Source organism: Acipenser ruthenus, chromosome 49 (genome assembly GCF_902713425.1).
Source record: "Acipenser ruthenus chromosome 49, fAciRut3.2 maternal haplotype, whole genome shotgun sequence".
Lineage (NCBI taxonomy): Eukaryota > Metazoa > Chordata > Actinopteri > Acipenseriformes > Acipenseridae > Acipenser > Acipenser ruthenus.
Genome location: NC_081237.1, coordinates 1075369 through 1096129, shown reverse-complemented (window position 1 = coordinate 1096129; position 20761 = coordinate 1075369). Strand labels below are relative to the sequence as shown.

General features: G+C 41.4%; 1 protein-coding gene across 1 annotated transcript in view; it reads left to right on the top strand.

Moving 5' to 3' along the window:
- LOC131721859 (fer-1-like protein 6) overlaps positions 1–20761 on the top strand; it is a 205746-nt gene that overhangs the window by 143894 nt on the left and 41091 nt on the right. The window contains exons 34-35 of the mRNA XM_059014974.1: positions 6812–6966; positions 8624–8766. Coding sequence (XP_058870957.1) covers positions 6812–6966; positions 8624–8766 — 298 coding nt within the window. The remainder of the gene's footprint in view (positions 1–6811; positions 6967–8623; positions 8767–20761) is intronic.

Sequence of the window (20761 nt, the reverse complement as noted above, 5' to 3'; positions counted from 1 at the left end):
TGTTTTGACTTTCGCCGATTTACCACCTTGCCGAATTTGCATGACCATTTCTAAAAAAGTTTCTTTGCTGTATAGCACCCGCAGGTGTTAACATTATAATGCACACAGTCCAAAACAGATGGAGAAAGCAAAAGGGAAAATAAACACTTCAAAACAAGCGACAAAGAAAAGGTGCAGTAAAACCCGGCTGCTCATTACCTCCACTATCTCCAGAGGCCCCAAGATTATCAAATACTGTATTGTATCCTCTCTGTACTAATGTTGGGGCTTGCTCACCTTTTAATTAGTGCTCACTCGGCCCATCTTGCTCCTTTGGTTGTTAGTAGCTTATTGATCCCAGAATCTCATCAAGCAGCTTCATGAAGGATCCCAGGGTGTCAGCTTCAACAACGTTACTGGGGAGTTGGTTCCAGACCATCCAATTCTGTGTAAAGAAGTGCCTCCTATTTTCTGTTCTGAATGCCCCTTTATCTGATCTCCATTTGTGACCCCTGGTCCTTGTTTCTTTTTTCAAGTCGAAAAAGTTCCCTGGGTTGACATTGTCTATACCTTTTAGAATTTTGAATGCTTGAATCAGATCACCGCGTAGTCTTCTTTGTTCAAGACCGAACAGATTCAATTCTTTTAGCCTGTCTGCATACGACATGCCTTTTAAACCCGGGATAATTCTGGCTGCTCTTCTTTCAACTCTTTCTAGAGAAGCAATATCCTTTTTGTAACAAGGTGACCAGAACTGAAGGAGGAGGAGGGAAAGAAAAGGAGGACAGATTTAGAGAGGTTGAGTTTGAGGTGATGCGAGTGCATCCAGGAGGAAATAACAGACAGACAGGTAGAGATACGGGAGGGGATGGTGGAGTCAGAGGTGGGGAAGGAGAGGAAAATCTGAGCATCATCAGCATAGAAATGGTATGAGAAACCATAGGATGCGATGAGGGGGCCCAGGGAGTGGGTGTAGAGAGAGAGAACAGGAGAGGACCCAAGACTGACCCTTGGGGGACTCCTGTTGAGAGAGGGCGAGGTGTGGAGATTGCTCCACGCCAGGTTACCTGGTAAGTGCGGTAGGAGAGGTAGGAGAACCAGGCCAGAGCAGTGCCAGAGATTCCCAAGTCAGCGAGAGAGGATAGTAGACTAGAGTGATCGACAGTGTCAAAGGCAGCAGAGAGGTCGAGGAGAATCAGGACAGAGGAGAGAGAGGCAGCCCAGGCAGAGTTTAGTCAGTTGGTGACAGACAGGAGGGCAGTTTCAGTGGAGTGAGCAGAGCGGAAGCCAGATTGGAGGGGGTCGAGCAGAGAGTGGTTGGACAAGAAAGCAGAGAGCTGGCGTTGTACAGCCCGCTCGAGGGTTTTGGAGAGGAGACAGGACGGTAGCTTTGGAGGGAGGTGGGGTCGAGGGTAGGTTTTTTAAGGAGGGGAGTGATAGAGGCTTGTTTGAAGGCAGAGGGAAAGAGACCAGAAAGGAGAGAGGTGTTGAAGGGAGGAGATGAAGGGAAGTAGAGCAGGAGCAGCAGCTTGAAAGAGGTGAGTGGGGAGGGGGTCCAGGGCACATGTGGTGGGTTTGTGACCCTGGAGCAGGGAGGAGAGGTCAGAGTCAGAGAAGGTGGAGAAGGAGGGTGAGTTAGTAGGGGATGCAGTGGGTGTAGGGGTTGGAGCGGTAGGGGATGGGGGTCAGGGAGAGGTGTTAAAGAGTTTGCGGATATCTGAGATTTTAAAAGAGAAGAGGCAAAGTCATCAGAGGAGATAGAGGAGGGGGGAAGGTTTAGGAGGGAGGAGAATGTAGAGAATAGTTTACGTAGGTTGTTAGTGGAGGCTTGGATTATAGATTGGAAATAAGAACATTTAGCAGAGGAGAGAGAAGAGGAGAAGGAGGAGAAGAGAGTGCGGTAGAGGTCTAGGGCAGCAGGGAGTTTGGTTCTCTTCCATTTCTTTTCAGCAGATCACAGTGTTGTTCTTGCTGAGCGGAGCACAGAGGAGAGCCAGGGTTGGGGAAGGGAGGGGCGAGCAGGTCTGGAGGTGAGGGGACAGAGGGTGTCGAGGGAGGAGATGAGGGAGGAGAAGAAGGTGGAGATAGCAGAGTCTACAGATAATAATAATAAAAGTCTTATAAGAATCTATTGAGTTAAATTTAAGTATGATGCAAGCAAAAACGCTGATGTACTTTTTAAAAAAATATTTAAATTGTTATTGATTAGACAACTTAATGCTGAAAAACTTGATATTTAGATTTTTCTAAAAAAAACACATGAACAAAGTTTGTACTATAATAGTGATCAAACACATTGCTTAGTATTTTTTTCCTCTCAGAAATTGGTAAGGAGATTTGGTTAATTAATTTAAATCTGATTTCCCAGGAAGTCTAGCTGACATATTGCTTGGTCCTTAAACTCAAACAAGTGCTATACTACTTAGTGATAATTACATATCATTGATTTTCAACTGAATCTGTGTATCGATCTGAAATATTTTCAAGTCTGTCAAGCAGAGACGAGTTTTTCATAAGTATCATGATACGCATTGTATCGTGGCTTGTGTATCGTGATACATATCGTATCGTGACCCTGGTGTATCGTCTCACCCCTACCTGCTACCATTCCATACAGAGAAGGCTTAAAGGCTTAAGAGAGGTTTCATTTGCTTTGTATTAAGTAAGCAATGCATAATTACTATTCTGTTCGGGCACAGAGGGAATTTGAAGACTGTCAAAATGTGATAAAAATGGTTGCCATGCTGTGTAAAATTTCTCTGTGTATTTCTAACTTAATAAAGTACATAATATCCCTGATCCAGTGAATTTGTGAGGGTGGGTCTGTTTCCAGTTCTGCAGGATTAATTGCCTATCTAACAAGTTTGCAAAGGCTAGGGTGTCGTTACATCCAACACTACCCCAAAAAGAGCAGGGAGACGTGCAGGGTCAGGGGGGGATACCCAAAATCTGAGGATGTCAAAAATAGAACTCCAGAAAGGGCAGCCCAGGACAGGACCATAGCATATGAATAAGAGAGGCAGGGGTCTGTTTACATCTGTCACAGGATGCGTCCAAATCCGGGAAGATCTTAGACAATTTAAACTTTGACCAATGAATACGATGGAGAATCTTAAATTCTGTCAATCCATGCCTAATGCAAAAGCTCTGCAAATGTCTGTGATATTCTTTGAGCGCTGGATGCGGAAGCAGCTGTCTTGTTTGTTTGTGGCCATGTTATCTCTGTGGTGCCGGGGCTATGTGTATTGCTCAGATCTGCCCCATTTTTTTCCGGCTTCTCTCGGCTCCTATTGGTCTATCTCGGCCATTGAATGGTTTTGTCGGCTTTTTCCAGAGAAAAAACGACTAGAGACCTGTGCTTTATGTCTTTTTGATGATGTCAGACAGGGTTCGACATAGGACAGCTAAGGGTTAAAAACAGTTATTAATTTCATGTTGATCAACAACTCTCAACCCTGAGCCAGTTTGGATTTGTGAGTTAGACCGAGAAGCTACAGATTTCCGAAGCTGTTGTGCGAGAATTTTACTGGCTAAACAAAACGAACTAACACACAAAACGTTTAAACAAGTACTGTGCTGGCACTTCCAGCACGCTGTAGCAATTGTTATTCTTTACTTTCTTTTTAGTTCTCCTCCTCTCTCTCTCTCCCGTTCTCCACTCACGAACACCCAACCCCGAGTGAATGAAACGTGCATTTATTTATACTGTTGTGCTGGGATTCAATTACTAATTAATTATTCACTTGAATCCCAGCACGTGAATTAATTACGTGCAACCTCGTGCTTAAATACAATTACATCTTAAATACCACGTGAAACACAGACCCGTTTATATCCCGTGTACCAATCTCTATATACCAACATTAACACACGCAACATACAACACAGAAATGCACACAGGGGCGGAGCACATTGCCACAAAGGCCAATCACTCTTTATAGAGATTTGGAGTAGCATAATTAGCATAGCACTGGTCCAATTTTGAAATAAGGTTAGACAACTCAGAAAGCCTACGTACATGGCGTTTGTTGGCCTGGGCAGTATATGAAATTATTTGTCCCTGTACGAAAGACCTTTAAGGTCTCCCATAATATAGAGGAGGAGACTTCAGGAGTAGTATTGGTGTCTAGAAAAACAAATATTTGGTTAGAGATAAACTGAACAAAATTTTGGTCTGAAAGTATGAGAAAATTGAAGCACCAAGAAGTAAAGGTTGGGGCTGGGGTAGTAAAAGAGAGTTCCAAAACAAGGGGGGGGGGATGATCTGAAATAACAATGCCATGATAGGTGCAAGTGGAGGAGAGTAGGCTGGTATCAATAAAAAAGTAGTCTATACAGGAAAACATCTTCTGGACATAGAAGGAAGATTCAAGGAAATGCATGCACATGGATTAGGGAGTGGTTAACATGTAGAAAACAGAAAGTACTGATTAGAGGAGAAATCTAAAAATGGAGCGAGGTAACCAATGGAGTACCACAGGGATCAGTATTAGGTCCTCTGCTATTCCTAATCTACATTAATGACTTGTATAGTATAGTAGGCAAAGTTAAATTTGCAGACAACACAAAAATAGGAGGAGTGGTAAATACTGTTGCAGCAGCAAAGGTCATTCAAAATGATCTAGATAGCATTCAGAACTGGGCAGACACATGACAAATTACATTTAATAGAGTAAAGTGTAAGGTATTGCATGCAGGCAGTACAAATGTGCATTATAAATATCATATGGGAGATCCTGAAATTGAAGAAGGAATATATGAAAAAGACCTAGGAGTTTATGCTGACTTAGAAATGTCTTCATTTGAAATGTCTTCAAAAAAGGCTGACAAATGCTCAGATATATTGTGAAAAGTGTTTAATTTAAATCAAGAGAAGTAATGTTAAAACTGTACAATGCATTAGTAAGACCTCATCTAGAATATTGTGTTCAGTTCTGGTCACCTTGCTACAAAAAGGATGTTGCTGCTCTAGAAAGAGTGCAAAGAAGAACGACCAGAATTATCCCGGGTTTAAAAGGCATGTCGTATGCAGACAGGCTAAAAGAATTGAATCTATTCAGTCTTGAACAAAGAAGACTATGCGGCGATCTGATTCAAGCATTCCAATTCTAAAAGGTACTGACAGTGTCGACCCAGGGGACTTTTTCGACCTGAAAAAAGAAACAAGGACCAGGGGTCACAAATGGAGATTAGGGGGCATTCAGAACAGAACATAGGAGGCACTTTTTTACACAGAATTGTGAGGGTCTGGAACAAACTCCCAGTAATTGAAGCTGACACCCTGGGGTCCTTCAAGAAGCTGCTTGATGAGATTCTGGGATCAACAAGCTACTAATAACCAAACGAGCAAGATGGGCTGAATGGCCTCCTCTCGTTTGTAAACTTTCTTATGTTCTTATGTACTGTCTGGAAGGAACAGTACATCACTTTTTTACCCCAGTGTATTACAGTGTGATTGGTGTTTTGTCCCGAACTACTGAAGTGTAATTGGACGTTACTAAATTGGGGAGAAAACAATAAAAATAATTGCCGACCACTAAATTAAAAAAATAAATAAATAAGAGGGCCTGACCCCCCTCCCCCGGCCCCCACGTAATTTGAGCACTGAGTACAGCACTCTGAGGTCACAAAAATGCAGTAAATGGATGTCATGCCAAACGGTCTTTGTGCTAGCACCGCTACTTTGCGACATCATGAAAATTGGGCCCCCCCTATCACTGGAGTGGAGGGGGTTGTCTTTTTTGCTTTTTCATGGGATTTGCTGTGAGAATTTTTGTGATCGGAGGCTGTGTGATCCAGTGGTTAAAGAAAAGGGCTTGTAACCAGGAGGTTCCCGGTTCAAATCACACCTCAGCCACTGACTCATTGTGTGACCCTGAGCAAGTCACTTAACCTCCTTGTGCTCCGTCTTTCGGGTGAGATGTAATTGTAAGTGACTCTGCAGCTGATGCATAGTTCACACACCCTAGTCTCTGTAAGTCGCCTTGGATAAAGGCGTCTGCTAAATAAACAAAATAATGACCAAAAAAAAATAATAATAATCTTGCGCAGAACAGAATTTTTTATGACTTCTGTTTTCACAGGAATTGCAGCTTATTGAGATGCATGTTTAATATTACCTCTTGATCCCTGAAAAGTTGTTTACGTAATAGACTAATAGAATGTATAATGTTTCTATAACATTATACATTATTTGAACAATAGAACTGAAGAGGGCTATTGCTATTTAGACAATGGATACGTTAAAAAAACATTTGATGTTTTTATGCTTGTTTTTTTTCATGTTTTTATGCAGCGCATGTTTTTGCTGTTAATGAGTACAGAAGTTTTCCTCAGTATTCCATGAGTAATGCTGGTTGCTCAGGATTCTCTCTCAGTGGTGCAAATCATTTTGAAAGTTTAGCACCAGAGAGCCTACTGGTGCTAAATGATCAAATCCCATTCTAGCCCCCCTCCCACATGACACATGCATGTGGATGATTGTATTGCCGACAGCAAACACTATTTTCGATTTTTTTCCCAAAACTTTATTTACTATACTAAATTTAAATAGATAGATTGAACATATAGGGCAGTGAGGAAGCAGACTTGACAGACAGCATTCAGTTGGTGTGCACTAGAACAGAGATTGTATTTCATCAAGCAGAAAAAAATGTAAAATACATAAATGAAAACTGTATTTACATATTTTCTGGCAGATTTATTTGAAACAGAGATAAAACATAGTTTAAACGTTAACATTGTAGGTCCTTTTCAAGAGATAAAGGATCTCATATTGACCAATCTAAGTAAATCTCTGATCCTTTTTATAATTAAATTGTGCTTTTTATAGTGACGGCTACAATGCATGGCGGGATGCAATAAAACCCACGGAATTACTATCCAAGCTCTGTAAAGATCATCAGTTGGATGGACCCCTTTTACGACCTGGGAAGATTTGCATCGGAGATCAAGTCTTTGCTGGAAAAACAGTCTTTGAGGAAGATGGTATGGGTGTTTTTACTATAGCTATGTTTTCTTTTAACCTGCTATTCTATATTGTAAAACAGTGTTAAAACCAGCGGGGTTACAACAAATTGCATGTACTGAGCAGTGTCCACAAGGGTAGGTGCAAGGACCCCTGCTGTTTCTTATATACATAATTAGTAAACTTGTATACAACATAAAGTAACAGAGAGGCTGAAATGGCCACTCAGGATATTAAGTGTAAGTGGGAATAAATGTTTCCAATGAAATTTAATGTTAGCAAATTTAAAGTGTTACATGTTGGTCACATCAATGTAGGCTTTAAATACCAAATGGAAGTTTTAGATCTAGAACAGTCCCACCAAGAGAAAGACTTTGGTGTTGCAATACACCCACAGCATGTGAGCGGATACACCCATCACTGTCTACAACCAGTCTGCGAGGGGAAACCATTTAAAATACAAACGATATACTTTGTTATATAGTCAAAAGTGTAAAGTACAAATTAAAGGAGGTTATGAATACTATGTTAAAGTCGGTTCCCACAATACAAAAAGAACTTTGTGACCCTAGATAGTAACCACACTAATCCCAGGGCTTAAAGGAATAAGATACTAAATAGGTTGAAGGAACTGAATTGGTTTTACCTGGAACAAAGAAGAGTTGAAGCAGAGGTTCCCATACTAGGATCGTGCTTCAATTACATCACTGGGAGGAGAGACATTTCTGTCACTGATTTTCATTCAGAAAGTGAACAGACAGTGTTTTAAAGTTGAATTAATAAGAATAATACTCCTAGAAAAACTCAACTCAAAACTACTCAAGACTGAAACAGTCAGCATGACTTGATTGTAGTAAACAACAGGCATTATTTATTGTTTTAGCAACATCATTTAGTTTGAAAGGTTCTATAGTACCTGAGGCTTATTTTCCATGATGGACTGTGGCAATGTGCTCCGCCCCTGTGTGCATTTCTGTGTTGCGTGCGTGTGTTAATGTTGGTGTATAGAGATGGCTGCACGGGATATAAATGGGTGTGTGCAGCACGAGTATTTAAATTGTATAATTGTATTTAGGCACGAGGATGGCACAAATCACTTCACGTGCATTTAAAGTATGTAATATGTGAGCACGGGGTTGCACGTAATTCATTCACGTGCTGGGATTCAAGTGAATAATTAATTAGTAATTGAATCCCAGCACAACAGTATATATAGAAACATTTTCATTCACTCGGGGTTGGGTGTTCGAGAGTGGAGAACGGGAGAGAGAGAAAGGAGAAATACAGCTAAAGAATAACAATTGCTACAGCGTGCTGGAAGTGCCAGCACGGTACTTGTTTAAACGTTCGTCCACTTGTTTTGTGTGTTAGTACGTTTTGTTTATATATTTATTTATTTTGGCCTCAAGTGCCGTGTCCTGTTTTTGTGTTCTCTTGTTTTGTTTATTAAATGCTGAGCACAACCAAGTGCTCAGCTTCACCAACCTCGCTGTCTCTGTCTGTCTGTTTCTTCCGGGTCTGACGTGTCACCACTCAGCCAGCCTTGTGACATGGACCCAATCTGATTATAGCTGTATAATGGTTAACATTAAGTTTGCCATAATTGTAACAACATATTCTAAACAAAGTGTTTCTGTTAGAATCACAAATATTTGAAATCTTTGTTCTTGGGTTTAGATGAAAAGGTGGAATCTTATGAGCATCTTGCCCTAAATGTTCTACATCGCTGGTCAGAAATTCCTGATGCTGGATGCAGGCTGGTTCCAGAACATATTGAGACAAGGACACTCTATCATAAGGACAAGCCAGGCATGGAACAGGTAACTGTGTGCAAGACAGAACAAAATGAGTGCTCTCTGTACTATTCTATAGCCTGTACCGCATTGAATCTGAGTAACTGATTCCCACAATACACCACTCATTTCAACCAGAGAACCAGCATTATTGCAGGATGGAGCATGACGTGGATACACTGCAGTGTTTAGAATAAAAATCTCTTTCTCGTGGTGAACGTTCCCCAGTAAAAGTTTATTTACCTATGATGTGTGAATATGATGAAAAAAAAAGACTTTCTTGTAAACACTTCAGGGAGTTCTGTAATCCTCTAATACTTTCCACACAGAGCACTATACCGTTACTGTAGTATTTGTGTTGAAGGAAGAAGTTGTTGGGGTTCTTTCACATTTTATTATAGTTTATTGGCCAAGGTTGTGTGTTTGTGTGTTTGTACAAAAAGTACATAGATTTGATACTCTGTTTCACAGACTGCATCTGTATTGGTGCCAGTTTGCAACATGTCCTCGGTAGTGCCTACATCATCCAGATAAAAAACATATGCAATGCAGCCTTAAAAGTACAGGAACTATTTGTTGAAATGATTTTATTGGAGTTTTTCAGATAACACACTTTCTATTCTTCAAGTGTTTTTCTGTATTTATATGCATCTACCCATTGCTTCCAACTCATCATAGCCTCAAACATGGCATGTTTTCCTAATTGTTAATAAAGAAAAGACAATTACATTTCAATCTTTAATTTTTTTTAATTGTGTGCCTTTAATTTGGGCCCAATATTGTCTGCTTGTAAATTATTCAGGTATCACATTCCGTCCCCCTGTTTGAAGCACATATTCATAGCTGATTTAACTTGAAAACCAGACATTATTTACCTACAGACCACCAGATAAAGTATATTAAATAACCAAGTAATGATCGGATATTTAACTTTAAAATCACAATTGGCTCAAGAAAACAACTCCCATTTTCTTAGCAGATATATATTCTATCTGGAAACAAAGAAAACATGGCAACACTTAACTGTGTTTTGTACTCATATGACTGCTTAAACTATGCATTAATTCGGTATGTTTTTATAAAGCCACAGTATTTGTAATTTGATGCAATCTCTTGAAGAATGCTGTGAACTAGTGGCATTTAAATATCTGCAAGGAGTGATCAATACAATATCCACCACTTACACCGTCCAGGGTTATTGTGGGCAGCCGTTTATATCGGGCAAATAGCATTTGCCATTTGCCACTCCCATTGATTAATAACAAAGGCATTGTTTATACCGTGTTAAGCACGCCATATATTTCAGGCAAACTCAGCTGTTTAGATCTCGTTATGTACCATTGTGGCAATGTGCCCCGTCCCTGTGTGCATTTGTATGTTGCGTGTGTGTGTTAATGTTGGTGTATAGTCATTGGTACACGGGATATAAACGGGTCTGTGTTTCACGTGTATTTAAAAAGTGTATATTTGTATTTAGGCACGGGATTGCACATCACGCACGTGCATTTAAAATATAATATGTGAACACGGGGTTTCACGTAATGAATTCACGTGCTGGGATTCAAGTGAGTAATTAATTAGTAATTGAATCCCAGCACAAACAGTATAAATAGATGCACGTTTAGTCACTCGTGGTTAGGTGTTCGGTGAGTGGAGAACGGGTGAGAGAGAAGGAGTAAAAGCGTAATTATAAATATAATAAGTGTATTCTCACCGTGTTTGTTCGTCTCCGTTTCACCTGTGTGTTAGTGTCTAGTCGTTTTGTTTGTCTTTTTATTTTGGCGTGTATTGCCGTGTCCCGTGTTTTTGTCTGTTCAAACCTTTTATTTTCTGTGCTGTTAATTATTAAATGCTGAGCGCGATCACGCGCTCAGCTTAAACAAACCACATCTCTCTGTTTATTTACTTCCTGCTTCTGGTCTGACGCCACCCACTCCGGCCGTCTTTGTGACACGTGGTGTCCTGCGTGGGATCAACAGCGCCTCCAGGACTCAGGCCAGAGCAGGAACCGCAGTTTTGGATTTTAAAAAAAAAAATAAAAAAAAAAAAATAAATAAAAATGGCAGAAGACGCAATCAAAGTGCGGGACTGGATGCTGGAAAATGCTGGGCTGGAGGCCCAGTCTATACCAGTAGTCGTCCAGTTCCTGCAGTTTATGGATAGGGAACGATGGGAGGCTTATGCAAGGGAACAGACCGTAAGCACCTGGGAGGAAGGTGTGGGTTTGGTCCTCAGCTACCTGGAGGCAATTATAAGTGGAACAGCAGCCCAGGTAGCAGTCCCACCAGCAGAGGAAGAATGCCTGCTGTCCCCGTCTCCACCAGCAGAGGAAGAATGCCTGCTGGTTTTGCCTCCACAGCCCAAGCGGGAGGAGCCTGAGCGTCCACAGCCCAAGCGGGAGGAGCCCGAACGTCCTACGCCTGAGTGGGAGGAGCCAGAACGTCCTACGCCTGAGTGGGAGGAGCCAGAACGTCCTACGCCTGAGTGGGAGGAGCCCGAACGTCCTACGCCTGAGTGGGGGGAGCCCGAACGTCCACAGCCCAAAAGGGAGGAGTCGGTGCGTCCACAGCCCAACAGGGAGGAGTCGGTGCGTCCACAGCCCAACAGGGAGGAGTCGGTGCGTCCACAGCCCAACAGGGAGGAGTCGGGGCGTCCACAGCCCAAAAGGGAGGAGTCGGTGCGTCCACAGCCCGAAGAGAGGGAAGTCGGGGCTTCCACAGCCCTAGGACCCAAGCTGCCAGCAGAGGGTGAATACCTGCTGGTCCCACCTCCACCAGCAGAGGGTGAATGCCTGCTGGTTCCACCTCCACCGCAGTGGGAGGACTGCTTGCCCCTCCCACCTCCACCAGCAGAGGGTGAATACCTGCTGGTTCCACCTCCACCAGGAGCAGAGGAGCTGGAGCTGCCTCTGCCTCCACCACCGCCAGGAGCAGAGGAGCTGGAGCTGCCTCTGCCTCCACCACCACCAGGAGCAGAGGAGCAGGAGCTGCCTCTGCCTCCGCCACCACCACCGCAAGGAGCAGAGGAGCAGGAGCTGCCTCTGCCTCCGCCACCACCACCGCAAGGAGCAGAGGAGCAGGAGCTGCCTCTGCCTCCGCCACCACCACCGGAAGGAGCAGAGGAGCAGGAGCTGCCTCTGCCACTTCCAGGAGCAGAAGAGCAGGAGCTGCCTCTGCCTCCACCACCGCCAGAAGCAGAACAGCAGGAGCTGTCTCTGCTTCCCGTACTTCCACCACGGGGAGTACGGTGGCCGGAGCCCCAGAAAGGGGAGCTGTCGGCCACAAAGAAGGGGGAGGAGGTCTGGAGATCACCAACCCCAGCAGCAGTTTCGCTGCCAGAGATCGTGGGGGAGGTCCGGAGACCTGTTCCCACTGCAGCTTCTTCGCTGCCGGCAGTACTGTGGTCGGAGCCCCACCAAGGGGAGCTACCGGCTATGAAGGAAGGGGGTGAGGTCAGGAGACCAGCATCCCCTGCAGCAAGTTCGCTGCAAGCATGGACCAGCAGGCTGTCAGCCGTGCCACTACCGGCAGGGGTGCTGACAGCATTGCCAGCCAAGGGCCCACTGAAGCCTCCCTTCCCAGCCCGAGACTTTGTCCTGGACTGCTGGATTTTTAAGGGGGGAGGTGGCCGTTGAGGCCATGTGTGCTGCGCACAAGGGGGGGTATGTGTGGCAATGTGCCCCGTCCCTGTGTGCATTTGTATGTTGCGTGCGTGTGTTAATGTTGGTGTATAGTCATTGGTACACGGGATATAAACGGGTCTGTGTTTCACGTGTATTTAAAAAGTGTATATTTGTATTTAGGCACGGGATTGCACATCACGCACGTGCATTTAAAATATAATATGTGAACACGGGGTTTCACGTAATGAATTCACGTGCTGGGATTCAAGTGAATAATTAATTAGTAATTGAATCCCAGCACAAACAGTATAAATAGATGCACGTTTAGTCACTCGTGGTTAGGTGTTCGGTGAGTGGAGAACGGGTGAGAGAGAAGGAGTAAAAGCGTAATTATAAATATAATAAGTGTATTCTCACCGTGTTTGTTCGTCTCCGTTTCACCTGTGTGTTAGTGTCTAGTCGTTTTGTTTGTCTTTTTATTTTGGCGTGTATTGCCGTGTCCCGTGTTTTTGTCTGTTCAAACCTTTTATTTTCTGTGCTGTTAATTATTAAATGCTGAGCGCGATCACGCGCTCAGCTTAAACAAACCACATCTCTCTGTTTATTCACTTCCTGCTTCTGGTCTGACGCCACCCACTCCGGCCGTCTTTGTGACAACCATTCACATAGATTTAAATAACAAACACTGCTTATACTGTAGGAATCGCTCTTACTAATCCACCAATCAGCTGTTTTCACCTCATAACCTGCCATCACATAGATTTCAATAAAGGCAGCACTTTACTGTAGTAACGCTTAACAGATCGATCAATCAGCTGTTTGCACCTCGTTATTGAGCAACTACCCCTGTACTGTACCTTGGCTATTTAATCCCTGCACGCAGTGTCGGTTTTACAGCACTGACTGCAGCAGCAAGCATGGCTGGAAAGTGAAAAGCGAAGAGCATCAGCACCAAAATTCAGTGTAAATAAAATGTCTCTGTGAGATGCTGTGCGCTTGCTAAAGCATGCTGGGAACGCTGTCAGTCAGCAAACAATGCAACGCTGCTTCAAAAAAGCTGGGTTTCTGTAGTTGAGGAGGAGAGTACTGACAAAAATACAACCAAAACTGAAACTCTGACAACACCAGAGTGGGATGAGGAAGAATTCTCAGCTGTGTCACCTTGGCGACCAGGACACTCTGCCTGAAACAGACACCAATGATGTAAACGTGCGTGCTGAGCTGTTAACACTGTGGCTTACTATGGAGCAGCAGATAAAAAGCTGAATTGGGATTTTTTAGAAAACACTGACAAAGTTTGCTGTCCATACTTGCAAAAACGGACCGTCCAGATTCATATCACAGAGTTCGTCGCTGGAAATAATTTGCAGAAATGTAGTCTACATGTACTGTACATTTCTGCACTTAAGTACATAAGAACATACGAAAGTTTACAAACGAGAGGAGGCCATTCAGCCCATCTTGCTCGTTTGGTTGTTAGTAGCTTATTGATCCCAGAATCTCATCAAGCAGCTTCTTGAAGGATCCCAGGGTGTCAGCTTCAACAACATTACAGGGGAGTTGGTTCCAGACACTCACAATTCTCTGTGTAAAAAAGTGCCTCCTATTTTCTGTTCTGAATGCCCCTTTATCTAATCTCCATTTGTGACCCCTGGTCCTTGTTTCTTTTTTCAGGTCAAAAAAGTCCCCTGGGTCGACATTGTCTATACCTTTTAGGATTTTGAATGTTTGGATCAGATCGCCGCGTAGTCTTGTTCAAGACTGAATAGATTCAATTCTTTTAGCCTGTCTGCATACGACATGCCTTTTAATCCCGGGATAATTCTGGTTGCTCTTCTTTGCACTCTTTCTAGAGCAGCAATATCCTTTTTGTAATGAGGTGACCAGAACTGAATACAATATTCTAGATGAGGTCTTACTAATGCATTGTAAAGTTTTAACATTACTTCCCTTGATTTAAATTCAACAATCAAAAAAGTCAAGCAGGTTAGTTAGACACGATCTCCCTTTCCTAAAACCATGCTGACTGTCTCCCAGGATATTTTTACCATATAGGTAATTTTCCATTTTGGGTCTTATTATAGTTTCCATAAGTTTACATATAATAGAAGTCAGGCTTATTGGTCTGTAGTTACCTGGTTCGGTTTTGTCTCCCTTTTTGTGGATCGGTATTACGTTTGCTATTTTACAGTCTGTCGGTACAACCCCTGTCTCCAGAGACTGTTGCATGATCTTGGTTAGCGGTTTGTAAATAACTTCTTTGAGTACTATTGGGAGGATCTCATCTGGCCCAGGGGATTTGTTTATTTTAAGAGCTCCTAGTCCCTTTAACACTTCTGCCTCTGTTATGCTAAAGTTATTTAAAACTGGATAGGAACAGGTCGACATGTGGGGCATGTTGTCCGTGTCCTCCTTTGTAAAAACCTGTGAAAAGTAATCATTTAATATATATGTTATTTTTTTTTCTTCATCTATGATTTTGCCATTTGTGTCTCTTAGACATTTAACCTCCTCTTTGAATGTTCTATTGCTGTTATAATATTGGAAAAACATTTTGGAATTGGTTTTAGCTCCCTTAGCAATATTGATTTCTGTCTCTCTCTTGGCCTTTCTAACTTCTTTTTTGACTTGTGTTTGCAGTTCTAAGTACTCTTTCTGTGTACTTTGTTCTTGGTCCCTTTTAAACACTCTGTAAAGTGCCTTTTTGCTCTGAATATTGTTTTTAATTTTGGCAATTTTGTTTTTCAGTAGGGTAAAACTAACCTGTCTCACAACAGTCTAAACCCAGCTCACATTCTCTATTACTGGGTGAACAATCCAACGCTTGGTGAATTCTGCTTCACAATGATAGGGAGAGGCGACATCGAAGGATCAAAAAGCAAAGTCGCTATGAACGTTTGGATGCCACAAGCCAGTTATCCATGTGATAACTTTTCTGACACCTGCTTAAAAGCCAAAATGCCAGAAGGATTAGATTTAGATTTGTCTACTTTTGGGTTGTAATTGTTTTGCGCCTCTAGTACTACATTTTAAAAAAAACAGCCATCCTTTTTCTGTGGATGTTTTCTCTATTTTACTCCAATCTACTTCTGTTAGTCTCTATTTCATACCTTCATAGTTTGCTTTTCTAAAATTGTAAACCTTAGCTTTAGTCATTACTTTTGGTACGCCACAGATCAGTGGATCGGAAACTGGTAAACTTAAGCCTAGATTAACATAATTTAGATGTTTTATCATGCAATCAAAGAAACTACAGAAAGACATCGCAAAAAGTCTACCAGAAGCCATAATAGTTGTACAGTAGTATTTAAGTCATGCTGGATTTCGAATTGTTCTAACATGCCAGAGGCTGTTCACCTTGGAGACCTGCTGCGGATATGGGTACGGCCCGGCGCGAGATTTACAACAGTTTTTCTTAACATTTAAAAATGTGACATTTCGAAATCAACATTTCTTTAAGTATGGAAAACTACAAAGCAGTATGTAATTCAGTATGTTTATGTAACATTAATCCACAGGCTTCATTTGACTCTGTGAAGCAAAATGATTTAATTATATAGGGATACATATACATGCAATACTGGCAAAATACAATAAACGTAGCCTCGATTTACGACGGTCTATATAGCGAGATGTGTTTATATATTTGACCCATAATATTAATGTTATAGTTTATTACATATGCTGTAACTACTGTACTGTTTGGAACTTTTTGTCTAAACAAAATCTCCATAATGCACAAACAGCATCCCCAAATCGCTGTCAGCCAAATGGCTAAAATCTGTTCATGTTTGTGGCAAGATGGGTTGCGGGTGACGTCAGACCAGGGAGGAGACAGACACAGTACTGGGATATGGAAGCACTGATGCACCCGTTTATTAAACAAATAAATGCTTTTAACAAAAACAAAACAAACACTAACAAACAAAACGGCACGATGGCACGGGTAGCCATTGTTATTTGGATTTGAGCTTTTTTTAACCTCATGACTCATGTCTCGTTCCGCCTCTGAACACACTAACCTTGTTCAGCCAAAGATGCAGGTTTTTATATTGTGACTGAGGGATTAACTAGCTATCAATTACTTAGTTTATTCCTCGACCACATTCAGCACAGGTTTTCTCACCTGCGTGTTCAACAGCCAGTTTGTCAATAATCACTCACTGTTGACCATGCATTCTCACGATTTTGTAAACAATAACAAAACATCATGGGTCGATTGCAGTGTACCAAAGTTAATCCACTTGATGGGTCTAACTAGCAGATTAAGCAGGTTTAGTCCACTTTAGACTAAAGTTAGTACACTTGTTAATCCCGATTGCAGCGTACCAGAAGATAATCAGGTAGATCATCCGCTAAATCGGACTAAAGAAGATCCCCTTTGCAGCATCAGATTCATGATGATCCTGTTCAAGTGGATTAATTTAGTACTGTGAAGGATAAGACTCATTTAGTATGCTTGCTTGTCCTAAGCATTTACTGCTTTTTTTTTTTTTTTTTTGCAGACAGCTACATTTCTTATGTCCATCATGTTCAGGCAGTCAGATCCGTGAGAATAAAGTCTTGCACAATATATATAGGCCCTACATTTTAAATAAACTTTTCAGTCATGTACCTTTGATACCGTTTTCAGTTTAACGCAATACAATTTCAGTTAATATGCTTTAGCTATAAACAACTAATGGTCCATTATCACGCAATTAAACTTTGCTGTGCCTATGCAGCAGTGACGGCAGCTTAAGTGCAAGTACAGTCAGATCCGTCAGTTTGAAATGTGTACAAAAAAGACATGACATTTATTTTTACTTCAATATGTTTACTGTAATAAAAAGGCATCTTTCTTTTTGTACAGGGATCCCTTTCTATATGTATCTGACACTGAATTCCACATATCTGATGAGTAAAGAACCGTTTAGACAGCTATAATTTTAGGATTGAGAAAATTAAAAAAAAAACTAAATGAATATAATTTAGATATTTTATTCAACATCATGTAGTCAAAAAAACTGCAAAATGATATGGCAGAAGGCTACTGGAAGCCTATAACAGTAGTACAGTGTTTCATGTTAGATTTTGAAACGTCACATTTTTCAGTGTGTCAGTTTTTTTTATTAAGTATACGGTATGTAATTTAATATATTAACTTAACATTATTTCCAGAAAGCTTTTGACAAAGTCCTGCATAAAAGATTAATTCTCGAGCTGAACGCAGTAGGGATTAGTAAGACCTCATCTAGAATATTATGTTCAGTTCTGGTCACCTAGCTACAAAAAGGATATTGCTGCTCTAGAAAGAGTGCAAAGAAGAGCGACCAGAATTATTCTGGGTTTAAAAGGCATGTCATATGCAGACAGGCTTAAAGAATTGAATCTATTCAGTCTTGAACAAAGAAGACTATGCGGTGATCTGATCTGATTCAAGCATTCAGAATTCTAAAAGGTATTGACAATGTCGACCCAGGGGACTTTTTTGGCCTGAAAAAAGAAACAAGGACCAGGGGTCACAAATGGAGATTAGATAAAGGGGCATTCAGAACAGAAAATAGGAGGCACTTTTTACACAGAGAATTTTGAGGGCCTGGAACCAACTCCCCTGTAATGTTGTTGAAGCTGACACCCTGGGATCCTTCAAGAAGCTGCTTGATGAGATTCTGGGATCAATAAGCTACTAACAACCAAACGAGCAAGATGGGCTGAATGGCCTCCTCTTGTTTGTAAACTTTCTTATGTTCTAATAGTTATTTTCAAAGGGAGGCAGCTGTTGTTATTTATTATTATTATTATTATTATTATTTATTTCTTAGCAGACACCCTTATCCAGTTGGGTTTTTACGGGAGCAATCTAGGTAAAGTACCTTGCTCAAGGGTACAACAGCAGTATCCCCCACTGGGGATTGAACCCACAACCCTCCGGTCAAGAGTCCAGAGCCCTAACCACTACTCCACACTGCTGCTGTTAATCTCCAATAGTCTTGAAACATTGTTCTTGACTTATCTGAAGATTTCCAATTGCAATTGAGAAGTTATGTCGTTTGTAAAAGTGTTCTTGTTGCAATTGTTTCGTATGGGCCACGGGACCTTCCAGCTGCACAGCTGCTAGCTAGTTGCTTCAGTTTGTTTCGTGGTTGATTTCAAGCATCAAAATAAAAACAAAGACCTTTCGGATCTTGTCCTGTTTCCTGGTTCAGTGTCTCGCAGGACAGACAGCAGGGCCCTCTTCAGAGCTGATGTCAGCCTTCTCAGGACATGATTTTAGCCATTTTCGTATCTGATTCTATCCCCACTTCCGAGCAGATTTCAGACACTTTAAGAACAATTTTTTTCAGAACACATTTCTGCCCATTTCTGTCCCATTTTTTGACCACAACTTATTGCTTGTCCCAGTCTTTTGAATTAATCATATTTAATAGAAATCACACAGTGTTACACTTTTCTTTTGAGGTTTTTTGACTCAGCACTTGTGATATACATGGTCAAAATATATTTAGAAGTGAATTTTAACCAAATGAAATGTGGCCTTCATTTCATTTTGCAGTAGTTGTGCTTTGCTTTCATATGAAGTGTTTTTGTACCAGTCCAGTATCATTTATTTTTGCTAATTATAATTTACAAAGCTTGGTGAAATAATAGAAGTTATAACAATTTAATATTTCTAATTCAGTATTTAAGTTCTTACACTTTTGTTGTTACACTAGTGCAACTCCCAGCATCAGGTATTTTGGTATATCTTTTTGGCCGTTGTAGTCAGTCGAAACTCTTCTTTGCTTTCTGTGTATAGGGATGTTCAACTTTCAAGATGCTGTTTTGTTTTTTTCCCCACAGTCTACCATGAAAGATGGATGTTTAGTTTTTTATAGAGAAATGTCTGGTTGTTAAACAGTACATTTTATATTAGTACACTAATTGTATCCATTTCTTTTAATATCAGTAGAACAATGTATTACAAAATAGCTGGAGTTATAGAACTAAGAATATTTCAGTTGGCCTCTAAATTTTTAATTGGCTACCAAATTTAGAAGTCTAGGAGCCACTAAGCATTTTGGCAAACTTTGAGCCCTGATGGTTTCCTTTCAAATACATTTCATACTTAAAGGAAACGTTAGGTGATTATCATAACGCTGGTTCCCTGAAATAGAATTGTAACCATTACCCTTTAAGGTTGCTGCATTCGCTCCGACGCAGCAGGCCTGAAGATAAAATGCATCAGTCATCTTTACCTCCTGGGGGCGGAGACGATGCCTGACGCATATGGGGCTTTTAAAGGAGCAGCTTTGATATAAGTGCACAGGTAATTCGGGCTATAAGAGATATATCCCCATTCGGTAATGGTTACATTTCTATTTCAGGGAGCCAGGATTATGATAATAAATGTTTCTTCACTAATAGCTATGGCAAAGTGGCTTGCACTGTGCAGGTGCAGGAATGATGCGGTGATCAATGAAAAGACAGACAGCAAGAATCCAAAGTGTAAGGAGGTTTAATTATAATCCAGGTCTGGCGACCATAAATAATAAATCCCAGGCAATACACAGCAATATGTATTGCACTGTTCTAAATAAAGGGTTTGCAGTCCCAAATAATAAAGTCAATTTACACACACAAAGTACAAATGCGTCACCAGTCCTGGGTGCGTGCTGCAGTGCTCATGGTGCATGTACAATAAGGCGGGATTACAGTTGCAGTGCTGTTCCGCCCTTGGTGACAGCTCAGGAACGTGTTAGCCATCTACTAATAATAACAAGAAACAATTAGAGACAAAACAAACACTCACAATACGATTTCACAACGAGTTCACAAACACAGGTCCTTCCGGGTTGTTTCTTAACCAAAACGAAGGAACAGATCACGTCGCTTCGTCCCCTATTTGTACCGTCACTCATGACCCCTTGGTAAACAATTGCAACCACTCCTCCAATCCGCGGCTGCTACATCGTTTCCCTTCCGGGTCGATGAGTTAGTGCACCGAAGCTCCGCCCCCTTTCGAGATGACCGACTTCCTTTTAACCCTGGGAATGAATTGTCAGGCCAACCAGTCCAGGGTGCTCTGTTCTCGTTACTTAGCGCCCTCACAGGTCGGGAGGGAGATTTACCACCAAGAATCATTGTTTCTGCCACAATAGCTGAAAAAATACCCTTTAAAAATGTAATTCAACTTTACCATAATTTATGTCTTTCATATTATACCTTCAGACATAAACATTGATGACAATATATATACAGTGTATATATATATATATATATATATATATATATATATATATATATATATATATATATATATATATATATATATATATATAATATATCCCTTTGCAGTCCATTGTCGGACTGGGTCCGACATTGCAATTATTCCTCACAGGTCCTTTGTCGGACTGGGTCCGACATCATTATAGCAACGCA